At 55.2% G+C, this 14,530-nt stretch overlaps 1 protein-coding gene across 1 annotated transcript in view; it reads right to left on the reverse strand.

The window, feature by feature from the left end:
- Positions 1-3,612: 3,612 nt before the first annotated feature.
- Positions 3,613-14,530, reverse strand: part of FZD3 (frizzled class receptor 3) — a 38,565-nt gene continuing 27,647 nt past the window's right edge. The window contains exons 5-7 of the mRNA XM_026041294.1: positions 5,838-5,986; positions 4,576-4,809; positions 3,613-4,168 (exon numbers count right to left, since the gene is read on the reverse strand). Of these exons, the coding sequence (XP_025897079.1) occupies positions 3,952-4,168; positions 4,576-4,809; positions 5,838-5,986 (600 nt within the window). The 3' untranslated portion in view covers positions 3,613-3,951. The remainder of the gene's footprint in view (positions 4,169-4,575; positions 4,810-5,837; positions 5,987-14,530) is intronic.

The raw sequence follows: 14,530 nt of genomic DNA on the forward strand, positions 1-14,530 counted from the left end.
AACAGGGACAGGGACCCACCACCCACCGGGGGACAGGAACCCACCACAGACCTGGAGCAGGGACAGGGACCCACCATGGACTGGGCAGCAGGGACAGGGACTTGCCACACACCAGGGGACAGGGACAAGGACCCAATAYGCACTACCCACCGGCCCATACAGGGACAGGGACCTGCCACCCACTGGGCAGCAGAAAYAGGGACCCGCCACTCACCAGGCCACACAGGGACCCTGCATCCGACACCCACTGGGTGACAGGGACAGAGACCCCCCACTGACCCAGCACCCACCAGGCAACAGGGCCCCTCTACTGACTGGGTGACAGGGACCTGGTACCCACCACCAACCAGGCGACACAGGGACCCGCCACCAACCTGACAACCACCGGACAATGGGCCCTGCCACCCACTGCATGACAGGGACCCGCAACCGACCGGGTGACAGGGACCTGGCACACACCACAGACTGGGTGACACAGGGACCTGGCACCAACTGAGTGACACAGGGACCCGCCACCAACCTGACACCCACTGGACGATGGGGACCTGCCACCCCAGCGTGACAGGGACTCTCTACTGACTRGGTGACAGGGACCTGGCACCCACCACAGACTGGATGACGCAGGGACCCAGCACTGGCCACCAACCACTGACCAGGTGACACAAGGATCCTGCACTCGCCACCTATCGCCAGTGCTTATGTTTATATATACGTTATATATACGTTAGTCTCTATGTTACATCCGGCTGGAGGGAGCTCGGCTCCACGTTAATGAGTCTTCCTCTCCAGCAGGAGACGTCGCGTTCCCAGATTCTGCTGGAAGAGCTGGGATAAATAATCAGGATGAACGGCAGCTGCCGTGTGGAGCTCCGGCTTTGCAAACTGCCCGTTTTCTGCTTGGAAGCAACAACCACCAGTGTGAAACCACAGGGGGGTCCGATCCTCAGCACCAGGACATCCCCACGCGKGACGGCCGGAGCTGGGGCAGCCAGAGGCGGCTGGATGCTCCCTGCGCCCGGAGCAGCCTGGCTGGAGACTGAGCGCGGCCGCCAGGAGGTGACAAGGGGCAGTGGGTGCAGGTTGCAGCGCAGGCAGCTCCATGTGGCCGTGAGGAAGAACTTGTTTGGTGGGAGGGTGCCCGAGCCCTGGCCCAGGCTGCCCAGGGAGGCTGCGGAGGCTCCTGCTCTGCAGATCTGCCAGCGCGCCGGGATGCGCCCGGGTGCCCCGTGCTCTGGGTGTCCCTGCTGGAGCAGGGGCTGCGCTGGGGGAGCCCTGGGGGTCCCTTCCAACCCCAACCACCCTGGGATCCTGTGACTTGGGGAGTGTTGGTCACCACATCCCCTGTGGGGAAGGCAGTGCCAGGCAGCAAGGTGGGCTCCTGCAGGGCCTGGGATGTCCCAGCATCGCCCAGGCCCATGCAGGGACACAGGGACTGTCTGGCACCGGTGGTGCTGCAGGAGCAGCACTCCCYGCTCCAGAGGGGAATCTAACCCCTTCTCTTGGGTTTTAACCAACTCATCAGCCAGCACGTCGCAGCACAGGCAGCTAAGAGCCTTATGGACGCTATTCCCAAAGGATTAGCCATTCCCGCTGCAGCAGGGGAAGGTGGCTCTGCCCGATGGCAACAGGATGTCCTGGCTTCTTCCCTCCTGCGGGCAAGTTGGGCTGTACGGGATACAAGCACCAGGGTGCAATGGGRCCCCCTTTCTCCTGCAGCCCAGGGGCTTCCCACACGTTGCCATCCAGGCTCCGCCATGCTGGGATCCATCCTGGCATCCACCCTGGGGCCGCAGTGCCGGCAGTGTTGCCGCACGGGGTGGCACTATTGCTCCGCACACMCTGCCCAGCCCCGCGGCAGATGGCGGGGACGAGGCCGACGCTCTAAGCAGGACACTCGATCCCCGGAGGCTGCTCGGGCTCCTTCTCTTCTCCAGGTGKGTTCCAGTCACACTCAGCAGCTCCCTGCTGCCATCGGCGCTGCTGGAAATGCTGTGCGGGAAGAGCAGGAAGGATGGGAGCCCGGGACAGATCCGACTTCCCCCGTGGGTGCCAAGACCCGAAATCCTCCCCCGCTGGGAGTCCCAACCATTCCGTGGTGGCAGCTGGGACCCCAGCACCCTCGGGGAGGCCACCTCGTCACCTCAGGGAGGTGACTAAGCTACCCTGCCATTCAGCAAGGGCGCCCGGGAGTGAAAAGGACACGGCCTTTTTTTTTTCCCCACCGTTTTATTAGAAACTTTCCAAGGGCTAAAGCTAAAACGTACACCCGCTACGCCAGGCTCCCTTGCACACTCACGGGTAAAGTGCTAAAGATCCAAACGTTACAAACCCGACAGGGCGCTACTGCGATGGTGACCAGAGAGGGCCGCGGCCGCCGCTCCGCTCCGCTCCCACGGGCCGGCATCGCCGCAGCCGGGACCTGCAGCGCGTTCCCGACAGGCAAAATGAACAGCCCAGGCCCCGTCACGGGGCTGTGTCCTGCTGCCAAGCRGGAACGGGGCAGAACATGAATCCTGCGGCAGGAGCTGCAGCCTCGGCAGCAAATTCCAGGTGCAGGAAAACACGGAGCTCTCGGGAGCTGAGGAACAGGCGAGCGCAGYGGCTCTCTACAGCTCAGGCAGCTCTCTGGGGTGCCAGGAGTGCTGGGCGTCCTCCCACCGCAGACAAGGCCGGAATGGGGATGAGTTTGGACAAACTCAGCTGGAAACACCCCAAACGCGGGAGGATTCAACCTCGCGGACTGACAAATGCCAAATGAGGGACCTTTAACACCTGCATCAGTCTCCTCCCCGACTCTTAGCAAGTGGAACCGTCACTGCAGTTGAAAGAAAAGACACCACAGGGAATTACGGAAGGACAGGGGGGAAAAAAGAGCCTTTCCCAGCAATGATCTGGAGGAATTACTGAGGTAGCTTTAAATGTGGTCGGAATCTCSGTGCAGTGAATGAACCTCCACGGCGGGTGCTGCCTCCCGCAGCRGCAGCAACGGCTCCACACGCCCTAGGTTATTTACACACAAGTTACCCCAAACTGAGCACGGAGACTTCTCCCCTCTGAACCTTCAGCTGGGCATGGAAAAAAAAAAAAAAAAAAAGGACATAAAGAGCTCCAGGTGGGATTTTTTTCCACCCTTTTCTAACGGCCCGCTCCCTGTGTGCTCCATGGAAAGGGAGCCCTCACTGTAATTTTGCAAGGAAGATGGGATGGCTCCAGTTAAATCCCACATTGGCCCAGGGGCTGAAGAGGATTCATTCCATTTGTAAGGAAGAGGCTGCACGCGGCCGTTTGGGTGACAAATTCCGTTTTTCTCTTTTTCTTTTTTTTTTTTTTTTTTTTAAACAGACCAGGAACAGGCAATCTCAGCTTCTGTACACGGATCTAAAAATAAGTGGCTGGACATTATCTAGAGAACTGTCCGTCCCTCCCTACACAAACTGTAAACAAGTAGAAAATTTAAATAGCATTCTGTAAAAAAAGCAAGGGCAGGTTATACAAAAACGGCCCTCCCTGCCTCGCCGTGTCCCCCCTTCCCACCCTACCCCGCAGCAGAGCACGGACGGAGCAGCAGCGGAGCCTCCTCCTCCTCCCACCAAGGGCTCGGGCCTTGGTGCCTTTCCAGTGTAAGGGGTTGGAGATGCCGGCGGCTTCGGCAGCGCTCAACGGGCCGCCCGCCTGCTGCGCTTCCCGCGGGCCGGCACCGGGTCGTGGTCTCGGAGACACACGGAGACCAGGCAGAATTCCCTCCTCCGCRGAGTCTCCTCCCGCCTCCTTGGGCCACTCCCAAGGGCATCTCTTGCCCCCACGCAGACACCTTGGAAGGAGGGAAACGTTTCCCTCAGCCAAGGAGCAGAAACTCAGCGTTTGGCAGGAGAGCAGCAGTTACCAAATAAATAATGGCCTCCTGCAAGGTCCCCAGGAGGCGAGYGGCGTTCTGGGCGCGGCGGCGGCGGCTCAGGCGCTCGTGCCGTCCTCCTCGATGACGCGGTTCATGCTGGCGGCGCCGTGCGGGCCGTGGCCCAGCGGGTTGGTGCTCAGCTCGCGGCTGCTGCCGGGCCGCGACTGCTCGTTGAGGCGGTGGCAGCTGCTGTGGCGGGAGTGATCGGTGAGGCGGGACATGCTGCCGTGCGGGAGCCTCTCCTCCGCGCCGCGGTAGCTGCACGGCGTGTAGCTGAGCGGCACAAAGACACCACCATCATCATCATCATCATCATTATTATTACCATCAAAGAATGCAAATGCATCTCGGTGCACACACCACCCCTCTGCTTTTAGGAGAAAAGCTGCTCATCCGTTTAGCCCAGGTGGCCTCAGGCAAATGGTGTCACCCCTTTATGTGGCTCTTACCCCAGCTCTGCACACGCTGTCACTAATTAGGCGAGCAAATACCTGATGATAAACCCTTAATTACCCCCCAAGTTAGAGCAGGCACCTTTTCTTATTGTTTACCTCAGTAGGGCTGTGCCTGTTTACCGAAATCCGCTTGTAAACAGACAAAGATATTAAAAAAGGAAGGTGCCAACGCGCCGACGTCCCCCCCGGCTCGCGCGCAGGATGCGGGAAGAGAGCGGAACGCACCGGCCGTCGCGCGAGCGGTGCAGGCTGCCGTGGTAGCTGCTCACTTTGCTGTGCACGCTGCCCGCCTTGCTGCGCTGCTCGTCCATGACGGCGAGCTGCGTGGAGGAGGCGTGCGTGGACGTGCCCTGCGTGGACGTGCCCCGCGACTTGCGCAGGATGGGCGTGTTGGGGTCCCGCAGCAGCGACTGCGCGAAATCCGGCTCCTGCAGCACCTGCCGGCTCTCGTTGACAGCTCTGGCGAGGCAGGAGACGCCAACGGTCAACACAAAACGTGGTCCCGGCGGACGAGCACGAAGGGCCCCCCGGAACAACCCTCCGAGCGCCCCGGATCTTGCATGCGGAGCGCTCAACTATTACAGGCAGCTCTGCAGCGAAGCAGCTTCCTCTGCCCCCCTTGTCTCCTTGTCTCCTGCCCCCAAACTATCACATCAGCCCTGGGTGACTCCTACTGAAGTGCCCATACGTGTTGCTAAAATCGTATTAATCACTGTGTTAATTGGGAGGGGGGATGTTGCTGGGGTTTCTCCCGAGCACAGATCCGTTTGCTGCGGCTCTGCCRAAGGCCGCTGGCTTTGGCTTAGGGAAGATGAGGCGAAGCAGCTACTTGAACACTGGCTGTATTTGTGGGTTGGTTTAGAAAGAGCAGCTCACGGGACAGCATTTTTGCTTCTGGAAGCAGTTATCCATAATTGTTACACAATTGGAAACTTTTTCCTCTGCATTTCTAGCATTGTGTTAGCCTAAACGAAGCTCCAACCTTAAGCCAGACGTCACTCCCACCGCCACTTCATCCAGCTGTGCTTTGATACAAATGCACAGCCTATATGGGAAAGATTAAAGCACCAGAGGTGCTTTTAGCTGCAATCGGGGCTAAAAAAGTTGTGTTTAATTTCCATGAAAAGACCCAACTAGGTTGGCTAGAGAGGCAGCTTTGCCAGTGAGCGCTCCCAGTCCCACCTTCCAGCAAACGGCCGCAAATTGGTAGTAATCAACAGAACCCAAATTCTTCAAGGGATAAACACAGCCACTTGCAAGCAGAAAGTGCAAGTAACTGYGGTAAATACGTGACAGCCTCTCGGGGCTTTGCAGGAGCTGCGGGCATCCTTCCCTCCCTTGCTCCACTTGGGAAAGCACATTTCCAGGGAAGCTGCTCCTGCCTCTGCCTCCCTGTTCCTCCAAAGMTGAACAACTCCCCGCTCCGTGAGGGAAGCCAAGTTTATTGCCAGTGTCCAACTAACGGGCAGATGCCTATGGATACTCACTCCTTTTTCCGGCGGCCGTGGAAGAAGCTGGCCCACTCAAAACAGGTCTTCTTGCTGCCAACCCAGAACACGGAGGGGATCCCGACGACCAGAGCCATCAGATACTTCATGAGGAAGAGAATCAAATCCGGGCGGCTCGTCTGGGTGACCTGGAGAGGGGAAAGAGAGACAAAGCTGAACAACATCACGCAACCCCATGGTGGCTCCCTACTGCTCTTATTAGCTCATTTAAAACCACTGTTCCCACCTCAGCCCCAACAGGCTCCCTTTGTCTCGCAGCTCTCGAGAGCGCGACGGGCCGGAGGAAACAAAAGGTCCGGCTGCCGGGAGGTCTCGGCCTCTGTTGGGATTTCTGCCCTTTTGTTTAGGCCCTGAATAATCACAAAGTAATTTCTGGGCTGCGACTCGCACAGCCTCATTTCTTTGCCAGAATTAACCTACATAAATCCAGGTGCGACGCTGGGAAGGGCAGGGAAGAAGCCAGAAGGCTGCAAGGGCAGCAGTGCGAGATGACAGCACACGGAGGTTGGTCGAGTTGTGTTGTGCCGAGGTTGTCGCCTCCAGGATCCTGTTTACGYGCGATCCATGGAGGAGAAGATCCAAGACCAAAGGGGCAGGTGATCCCCACACACCTCCCAGACAGCACCAAGAAACAAGGTGGTCAAGGGTGTTAAAAACGAGCCCAGGTGAAAAGAAAAGTGAAGAAATGCAAAAAAATGCCTTCAGGTGAAAGGAAAACCACACTGTGCTCTGGCAWAGCTCGCTATGAAACATCACTGCACACTTTTCTGGGGAGAAAGTCTGCACAAAACGATCCATTTGACACAGCAGAATCACTMCTGTTAGAACTGCAGTGACCGACGGCTCTAAATGACGTTTACTTGTGAACTGCATGGCATTACTAATAAAAATATTAGTAATAATTAAYGCAAGGAAAGCCCAACTTGGAGCTACTCTCCCAGGAGTATAAAACTGCAAATAGTGGGAATTCACATGCGAAGGCTCCACATCCACTCGCCAGGGGTTGGCAGCTCTGCCGTGCCCAGCGTGAGGCGCTGGAAGGTCCTGGCCAGCACCAGCCCCTGCACTCGGCTCCGGCCTCGCGTCCGCGCCGGGAAGATCCGGGAGATTTTCCCTTTTCCTGTCCTGCTTGGATATTATAGGAGAGGAAAAAGCACAATTTCCAACAGCGACATATTCCAGAGTCGGTCGCGCTTGGATGTATTTGAGACGTGAAATTTTAATTTCACCTGAATTAACCCAACTTCCCGTGCCGCTTTCCGCCAACACAAATGTTTTTCCAAGAACATCTGTTAATTTATCCGCTTTCATCTACGACAGTACCACAATTCCCTGAATACTGAGGTCTGGAGTAAGTCCTGTCAATTGGGATAACGTTTAAGCACAGCTTGGAAATGGAGACATGGCAAGAACAGCCATGAGATTTCTTTTAAAAATGGCACTGCAGGAGTAGGTCTSTCTCCAGCGAGAAGCTGCGAATGAAAATGTGGCTGTCTCTGAAAACGGGTAAACTTGGCATCATTTGACACTGTATCACAAATGTGAAAGTTCATTAAAAAATAAGCCCAGAAAGCTAAACATTTGGGGCAATTTTAAAAGGGGAAAGAGCAAAATCATTAAGACTCTGCTGTGTATTTTAAGCTACTTCTCTACGCAGCACTTTGCAGCTGCTCACTTGTGCTGAGCACCATAAAACTACACGGAGCAAACGCTGCAATAAGAAATGAAAATAGCGGAGAGGTCTCTGAGCCCAATTGTGTCTCCCTKTAGACAACTGAGCGCAGACCAGCAGGGCTCAAACAGCTCCCGGGGTTTGCTGGGGACCCACACTCAGGTGTCCCGCCAGCCGCGGCTCCCGCGCTGGGGAATGTCTGAGCTCTTCCCATTGCAAAGCCAAGGTCTGCACGAGTCCTGAGGAGTGAGGAGAGCCCGAGCGAGCGGGGCCTGCTGAGCGTGGAGAAGAGAAGGCTGAGAGGGGAGCTGGTGAGTGTGTCCAAGGAGCCGAGGGGAGGATGGAGGGAGGAAGGKGCAAGCTCTGGTGGGTGGTGGCCAGGGGCAGGCCAAGGGGCAGTGGGTGCAGGTTGCAGCGCAGGCAGCTCCATGTGGCCGTGAGGAAGAACTTGTTTGGTGGGAGGGTGCCCGAGCCCTGGCCCAGGCTGCCCAGGGAGGCTGCGGAGGCTCCTGCTCTGCAGATCTGCCAGCGCGCCGGGATGCGCCCGGGTGCCCCGYGCTCTGGGTGTCCCTGCTGGAGCAGGGGCTGCGCTGGGGGAGCCCTGGGGGTCCCTTCCAACCTCAGCCATCCTGRGRCTCTGTGAGACGGGCAGTTAGCGGGGCTCTGCGCACCCCTCCTGCGGGCACCTCGGCGCGAGGCGGCAGCGGTGGCCGGCGCGGGGCAGGGCTCGCTGGCCGCCCGTCCGCCGCGGCCGCGCACAAAGGCCGCACACTGAGCGCATTGTTCCCGCGCCGCGCGGCCGAGCAGGTGTCCGCAGAGAAAGGAGGTTAAACCATCAATTCCTGCATTCCTCCAGGGAGGAACAAGGCTCTTTTGTAGGCGCTGCTCGCCGCGGACGCGCGCGTAACGAATTCCGGACTATCTCCCCCCTCCTGCCCCCGAACTATCAATCACAGCTGCTTTTTGGTGACAGGGACCCGCGGCCTCTTCCCTCTCAAGCAGCTGGAATGGCAAATTAATGAGCTCGCCGGCGGCGTGAAGTGGGAGCACAAGGAAGCACCTGGCCCCTTCCCCGGCGCCGCGCAAAGCGGGGATGGGAACCCACGCTCTCGCTTTCACAACCATTTCCATCACTGTCGGTGCAGGAGGACAATTAAGTTGTTTGCATAATTAGGATAAAAGGTGCTCCTCGCTATGCTGCAGAGTTGGTTGATAATTATAGAGAGAGTCGCTGCGTAGGGAGAGAAGTCATTGGGCTGTCCCAGAGCTAGACTGGGAACAGAAAGCTTGGAACCTAAGCCAAGTCAAAAACAAACAAACATATTTGTTTTATAAATAAATAAATAAAATACATTCTAGGAGCTTGTGCAATTACCCCCTTAGCTGGCTACAGGCTGTTGTAGAGGAACTCTTATTCAGCAGCAAAGCGCAGCCCAAGTGCCGAGCGTCCATCTCTCTGGGGGCACCGCACTCAGAACATGCATTTTTTCAAAAAGAAAATTTCAGAAATTAGATTGAAGCGGCTAAAAACACACGGGGAGCAGCATCCTTGGGAGCATCCTGGTCATGGAGGGCAACTTAACCCCGAGCTCCTCAGATTCCCACCACAAAGCCCCAGGGAGCTCTTGCAGTTCCTGGCTTTATCCCAGCATGGAAGACACCATCCAACCCAAGCAACCAATTTCCTAAGTGTCAACACCCATGGCTCGTAATTAGCACCATAAGCATCTGCCTTCTGGCCTTTTTTCTCAGCACATTTTAGCTCATAGAAATTGTGGTGCAATTTAGCGCAGAGAAATTGCTAAGGAAGCCCTTGTACTGCCTCTGGAATACAAAGGGCAGCTTCCAATCCTGGCCACATTCCTCATTTCAGTCCCTCTCATTTCTACCCCTTTTGGGGTGAACTGTAGCCACTGGACACAAAAAGGTCTCCAGAACCATCAACTCCTTCCTTTACAGATCTGGGAACAACGTGCGGGTTAAGAGGTTGGCGGAAGACTTCAGGTCAAGGCAAGAGCCATCCAGAGGCATAACGAAAACGAAGGAAAAAACCCAAACAAACAACCTACATCTGCTACAATTTCTCCCATGTAGATCCCAACGCTCAAAAAATAAGGAAAAAACACACGTTAAAATTGGGTTCATCTCAGCAAGTGCTTCTGCGTCAGGAGCTCAGGGTGACAGGGGCTACCCTGGGTCACCAACATCCCTGCTCAGGGGGCTGTGGGCAACACTGGCTGGACACGCTCACGTGCTCCGAGATGCAGAGACGCCAGCCTGAATTATCGGCAAATCCGTCAAACCGGGGACACGGAGAGGTCACTGCGGCCCGGAGCGCCGCGCACGTCTGTCCCACGCCTGGGGAGGCCGCACGATCCCTGCTGGGAAAATTCAGGCTTTTAACTTCAGCTACTGGCACTTGGTTGGGAATTGAGCATCGGGGAAAAGGGAAACCTCATGTGTCAAACAACCTGATTTCAGCCGGCGCTGCTGCTGACGATATATTTGGATAAAAATCTTCGAAGCTGTAGTAGCTGCTTCGGGAAATGCAACATGGTCTATCCTGCATGCACACAGTGCTGGGCTGGCAAAATCTCCTAGTTTATCAGCCCACTTACTGCCCTCCCACTATGTGAAGGAGACRCTTCCCATGCAGGTCATTTTTAGTCCAGTTTTCCACCACTGCAGCCTGCAATGATCCCAGAGCCACGCGGTCCCGTCCTGGAGCGATCCAGGTCCCCTCTGCGCCTCTTCAAGGGCTCTAATTCCCAGCTCACATTTGCTCACGACCACCGTGTTATCTGGCTGGCTCTTCTCCTCCCGTGGCCTTTATGTCCTCAAGGGTTTCYCAGAGAGCAACCGTGTCCCCCCAACACGGTGTTTGCAGCATTAAACACATACTCGTTGCTCTAACAGAACCGGATTTCGGGCAGCCCCTCATTGCTTTGCAYTGATTGTTTGGCTTTTCTTTTTTGACCAAACTCAGTGGAAGCAGCCGCAMAATATAGCAAAAGAAAAAAGTAAAGGAACATGTTGGATGTGATACTGTATTTGTGCAAATAATGCATCTGAATTTGTGATCATCACCCAATGAGACTGCTGGAAGGCAGTCGTAAGAACCAGATGACGTGCGACCGCTTGCTGGTTTGAAGGTGAACGTGCAAATAAGGCAGCATGAAGAGTTTCATTCTTCATTCTATCCTTCTGCTTGAAACTTTTCCTAGGCCAAAATCTCAAAAATGCCCATAAAAAATACAGAAACAAAAGCTGACTTGAAAAATGRAGCAGATGTTTGCAGACCTCGTGCTTACAGCCCAGCCATGTCTAAGCTAAGGGGACTTTCACCAAGATCAAGGCAGAGACCCAACTTGTTGAGAGAAATCTGGACCAGCCTGGCAGCTTAACCRGGCCCTTTGCACAGGGAGGTGGGTTGAGAACGGGCTGGATGGCAGAGCCCAGAGGGTGGTGAGAGATGGGGCTGAGTCCAGTTGGAGGCCTGTGGCCAGCGGTGTCCCCAGGGGTCAGTGCTGGGCCGGTGCTGTTCAACCTGTTCATCAATGACCTGGATGAGGGCACAGAGGGACTGTGAGCAAGTTTGTGGAAGATCCCAAGCTGGGTGGAGTGGCCGACGCTCCAAAAGGCTGCGCTGCTATCCAGAGGGACCTGGACAGGCTGGAGAGTTGGCAGAGAGGAACCTCATGAGGTTCCACAAGGACAAGTGCAGGGTCCTGCCCCTGGGCAGGAATAACCCCAGGCACCAGCACAGATCAGGGGTGACCTGCTGGAAAGCAGCTCCACAGAGAGGGACCTGGGAGTCCTGGGGACACCAAGTCACCCGTGGGGCAGCAGGGCCCTGGTGGCCAAGGAGGCCAGTGGGCTCCTGGCTGCATCCGGAGGCCGTTGGCAGCAGGGCAGGGAGGGGATCCTGCCCCTCTGCTCAGCTCTGCGGAGGCCAAAGCTGGAGCGTTGGGGGCAGCTCTGGGCTCCCCAGGACAAGGGGGCCGTGGAGCTGCTGGAGAGGGGCCAGCGCAGAGCACCAGGGCTGAGGAAGGGCCTGGAGCAGCTCTCGTGTGAGGAGAGCCCGAGCGAGCGGGGCCTGCTGAGCCTGGAGAAGAGGAGGSTGAGAGGGGAGCTGGTGAGTGTGTCCAAGGAGCCGAGGGGAGGATGGAGGGAGGAAGGTGCAAGCTCTGGTGGGTGGTGGCCAGGGGCAGGCCAAGGGGCAGTGGGTGCAGGTTGCAGCGCAGGCAGCTCCATGTGGCCGTGAGGAAGAACTTGTTTGGTGGGAGGGTGCCCGAGCCCTGGCCCAGGCTGCCCAGGGAGGCTGCGGAGGCTCCTGCTCTGCAGATCTGCCAGCGCGCCGGGATGCGCCCGGGTGCCCCGTGCTCTGGGTGTCCCTGCTGGAGCAGGGGCTGCGCTGGGGGAGCCCTGGGGGTCCCTTCCAACCTCAGCCATCCTGGGATTCTGTATCGAAGTCTGCTCCATCACCAGCTCAGTCTATTGTTTTTAAGCACAGCCTTCACTTAAGATCCCCAGCCTAGAGCCAGATCGTTTGACTGAAAAGGGGACCCAACAGCTTCTCCCCTTCTCCCTTTGTGTCTCTACACGTTTCCAGCCTGTGCTCTGAGCTGCTTTACATTCCACCATTAAGCAAATCTCTCCAAACACTCACAGCGGGAGCCCGTTGCCCACATTACRCCCTCTGGTATTACGGATATGGTGATTGGAATTATAATTTCCTGGAAAAGATGAAGCTTTCAGGAGAAAACACATTGTGAGCAGCATCACTGTCAGAGCTCCTTAGGCCTGGGAGCGATGACATTTCAATGTAAGCCTCCTCCCAGGACTAATGTTTAACAATTTTGTTGAAAATAAAGGTATTTGGGAAAATCAAGTGAGCATAGGAAGAAGGGCACAAATACCCAGTATTACCACAGGACACGGTGCCTTTTAGCTGACACTTCTAATAGCAGCAAAAATGGACATTGCATAAAAAAAAGAGCTTCCTAAATAAGCAGAATTAAAGGCAGCTGCACATAGAAAGCAGGCTGGATTAAGGAGAAAAAAACCATTAAATTAAATGAAATTGAGAGCTCAAAAATAGCAAGCTCTGCTCTGTTTTTGCAAGTCACCTTCCGCTGAAAGCGCTGAATAAAAAGGAAAAGAGGACGACCTTGAGGAGCCCTGCCCTGGTGCATGTGCAGCTCAACCTGTCTACGGAGCCTGGCTGGGAAATCAGCATTTCCCTTTGTCCCGAGCTCAGTCCATGCAATTACGAAGCCTGCCAGCTGTGGGTCCTGCTTCCCTCGGGATGCTCCTGCCTGGAAATCAGATGCAGGCAGTTAGAGAAGAGCAAACGTCACCTCTTAGGCAGCATTTATCAAAGCCCAAGCAAAAGTGCTGATACTAACGCCAAAAAGGCCAAGCCCAACAAGTAAGACTGAATCTATTCTTAAGCAGCTGAAATAAGGAGGAGAAATCAACTGTATCGCGGAGTAATATTGTGATTAATATTTTTTCTTCTGAGCTAATATTGCTTTTCTTTTTTGAACGGAGTCTAATTCACAATTCAGATTTGCTGGGTGTCTTCCAAGTAAACGCAACATGAAAAATGTTTTTATCTTTACTCTTCTTCCCTGAGGGCAGCATAATTGCGTCCAAGAAGAAGCGATTCCTGAGGGCAGATTTAAGCAACTCTATTAGCTCTTCTAAGAGCAACCCTAAGCAATAACTAAGGGAAAGGGAGGGAAGGAGAATGCAGATTTCCAGCCATCTCCATGGATAATTCTCCCCCTGCCTGTGCCACACGCAAACGGTGCAAAGACATTTCCCAGCAAAGTCTCTTTTCTGCAGAGCCCCCGTCACGCAGGTGGAAAAACAGCCGAGACATTTTGCATGGGAAAAAGACAGTGGCAACACCCACAAATAGGGAGGAAAAGCCAGAAAATGCGAAAAAGCGGTACATTTTGTAAAGAAAAAGGGGGAAACTCCGCGGCAACTTCAGCTCCCCCGCACCAAGGCGAGCGCRATGCTGCAGCGCTTGCTCTTGTCGCTGCTTTCGGCAGGACGGTGCAAGCGCCGGCTGTTCCTCCCCGCGGCCTGTGCGTGCGATTGTTCCCAAGCACTTGGGCATGAAAAGCAAGGCCGTGGCACCAGGGGTGTCACCGGGGGTGACAGGGCCCCGCGACGCGGCCATGGGAAAGGCCGGGCCGCCCGCGGAGCCGCTTCAGCCCCCGCGAAACTCCACAGCGCGAAGGCGACTCCAAAACCCCACCAAGGGGAAGAAAAAATTGTCATTTCTTCTGCGCTCCCAAAGTGGAATACCAATATTCCACCAAAGTGGAATATAAATACAGGCCTGTGTCCGCACTTAAGGATTTACCTTTATTAAGCAAAGCTTTCTTGGGTTTCTTCTATTTTGGGGAGGGATGAGAGAGAAATAGCTGCAAATCCCGAAACCCGGCAGCTCGTGCCGGTGTGGGGAATGTTCCCAAAACATTCCTCCCATTTAAGGTTTTGGTATYGTTGGTAACCACAATTAATCCTCTCCTTTCTCTCTGACACCAGCAATGACCACGAGGGAGTGAGCGAGAACTCGCGTCTTTGGTAAAACCCATTTGATGTTACCACGGAGCAGGACCTTCTTGGAGGGAACCAGGGAGAGGAGCAGGGAGGAACAGGGTCAAGATGACTATTTTTTGCTGCTGAAATGGATGACATTTAATCCTGCATCTTACAGTATCATTTCTAAGAGTTAACTCATCGTTAGTCAASGGATGATTTACATTAGAAGGCAAAATCATCTGTCCACGGGATCCCAAAATAGAGCTCTGTGCCTGCAGCCTTACTTATGCCCTTTCTTTGGTGTAAAAAACGTATGTTTTCTTTAGAAAACACAAAGTTTTCTGTCCAAAAGGACTGTGCTGGTGCAGAGTGAGCACATCCTGCCTTTGAAAGAGAGGGACTGGAAAACAAGCAARAAATCCTCTCTCTTCTGAGATTC

This window comes from Nothoprocta perdicaria, unplaced genomic scaffold (genome assembly GCF_003342845.1).
Source record: "Nothoprocta perdicaria isolate Ctin4 unplaced genomic scaffold, notPer1 scaffold_101, whole genome shotgun sequence".
Lineage (NCBI taxonomy): Eukaryota > Metazoa > Chordata > Aves > Tinamiformes > Tinamidae > Nothoprocta > Nothoprocta perdicaria.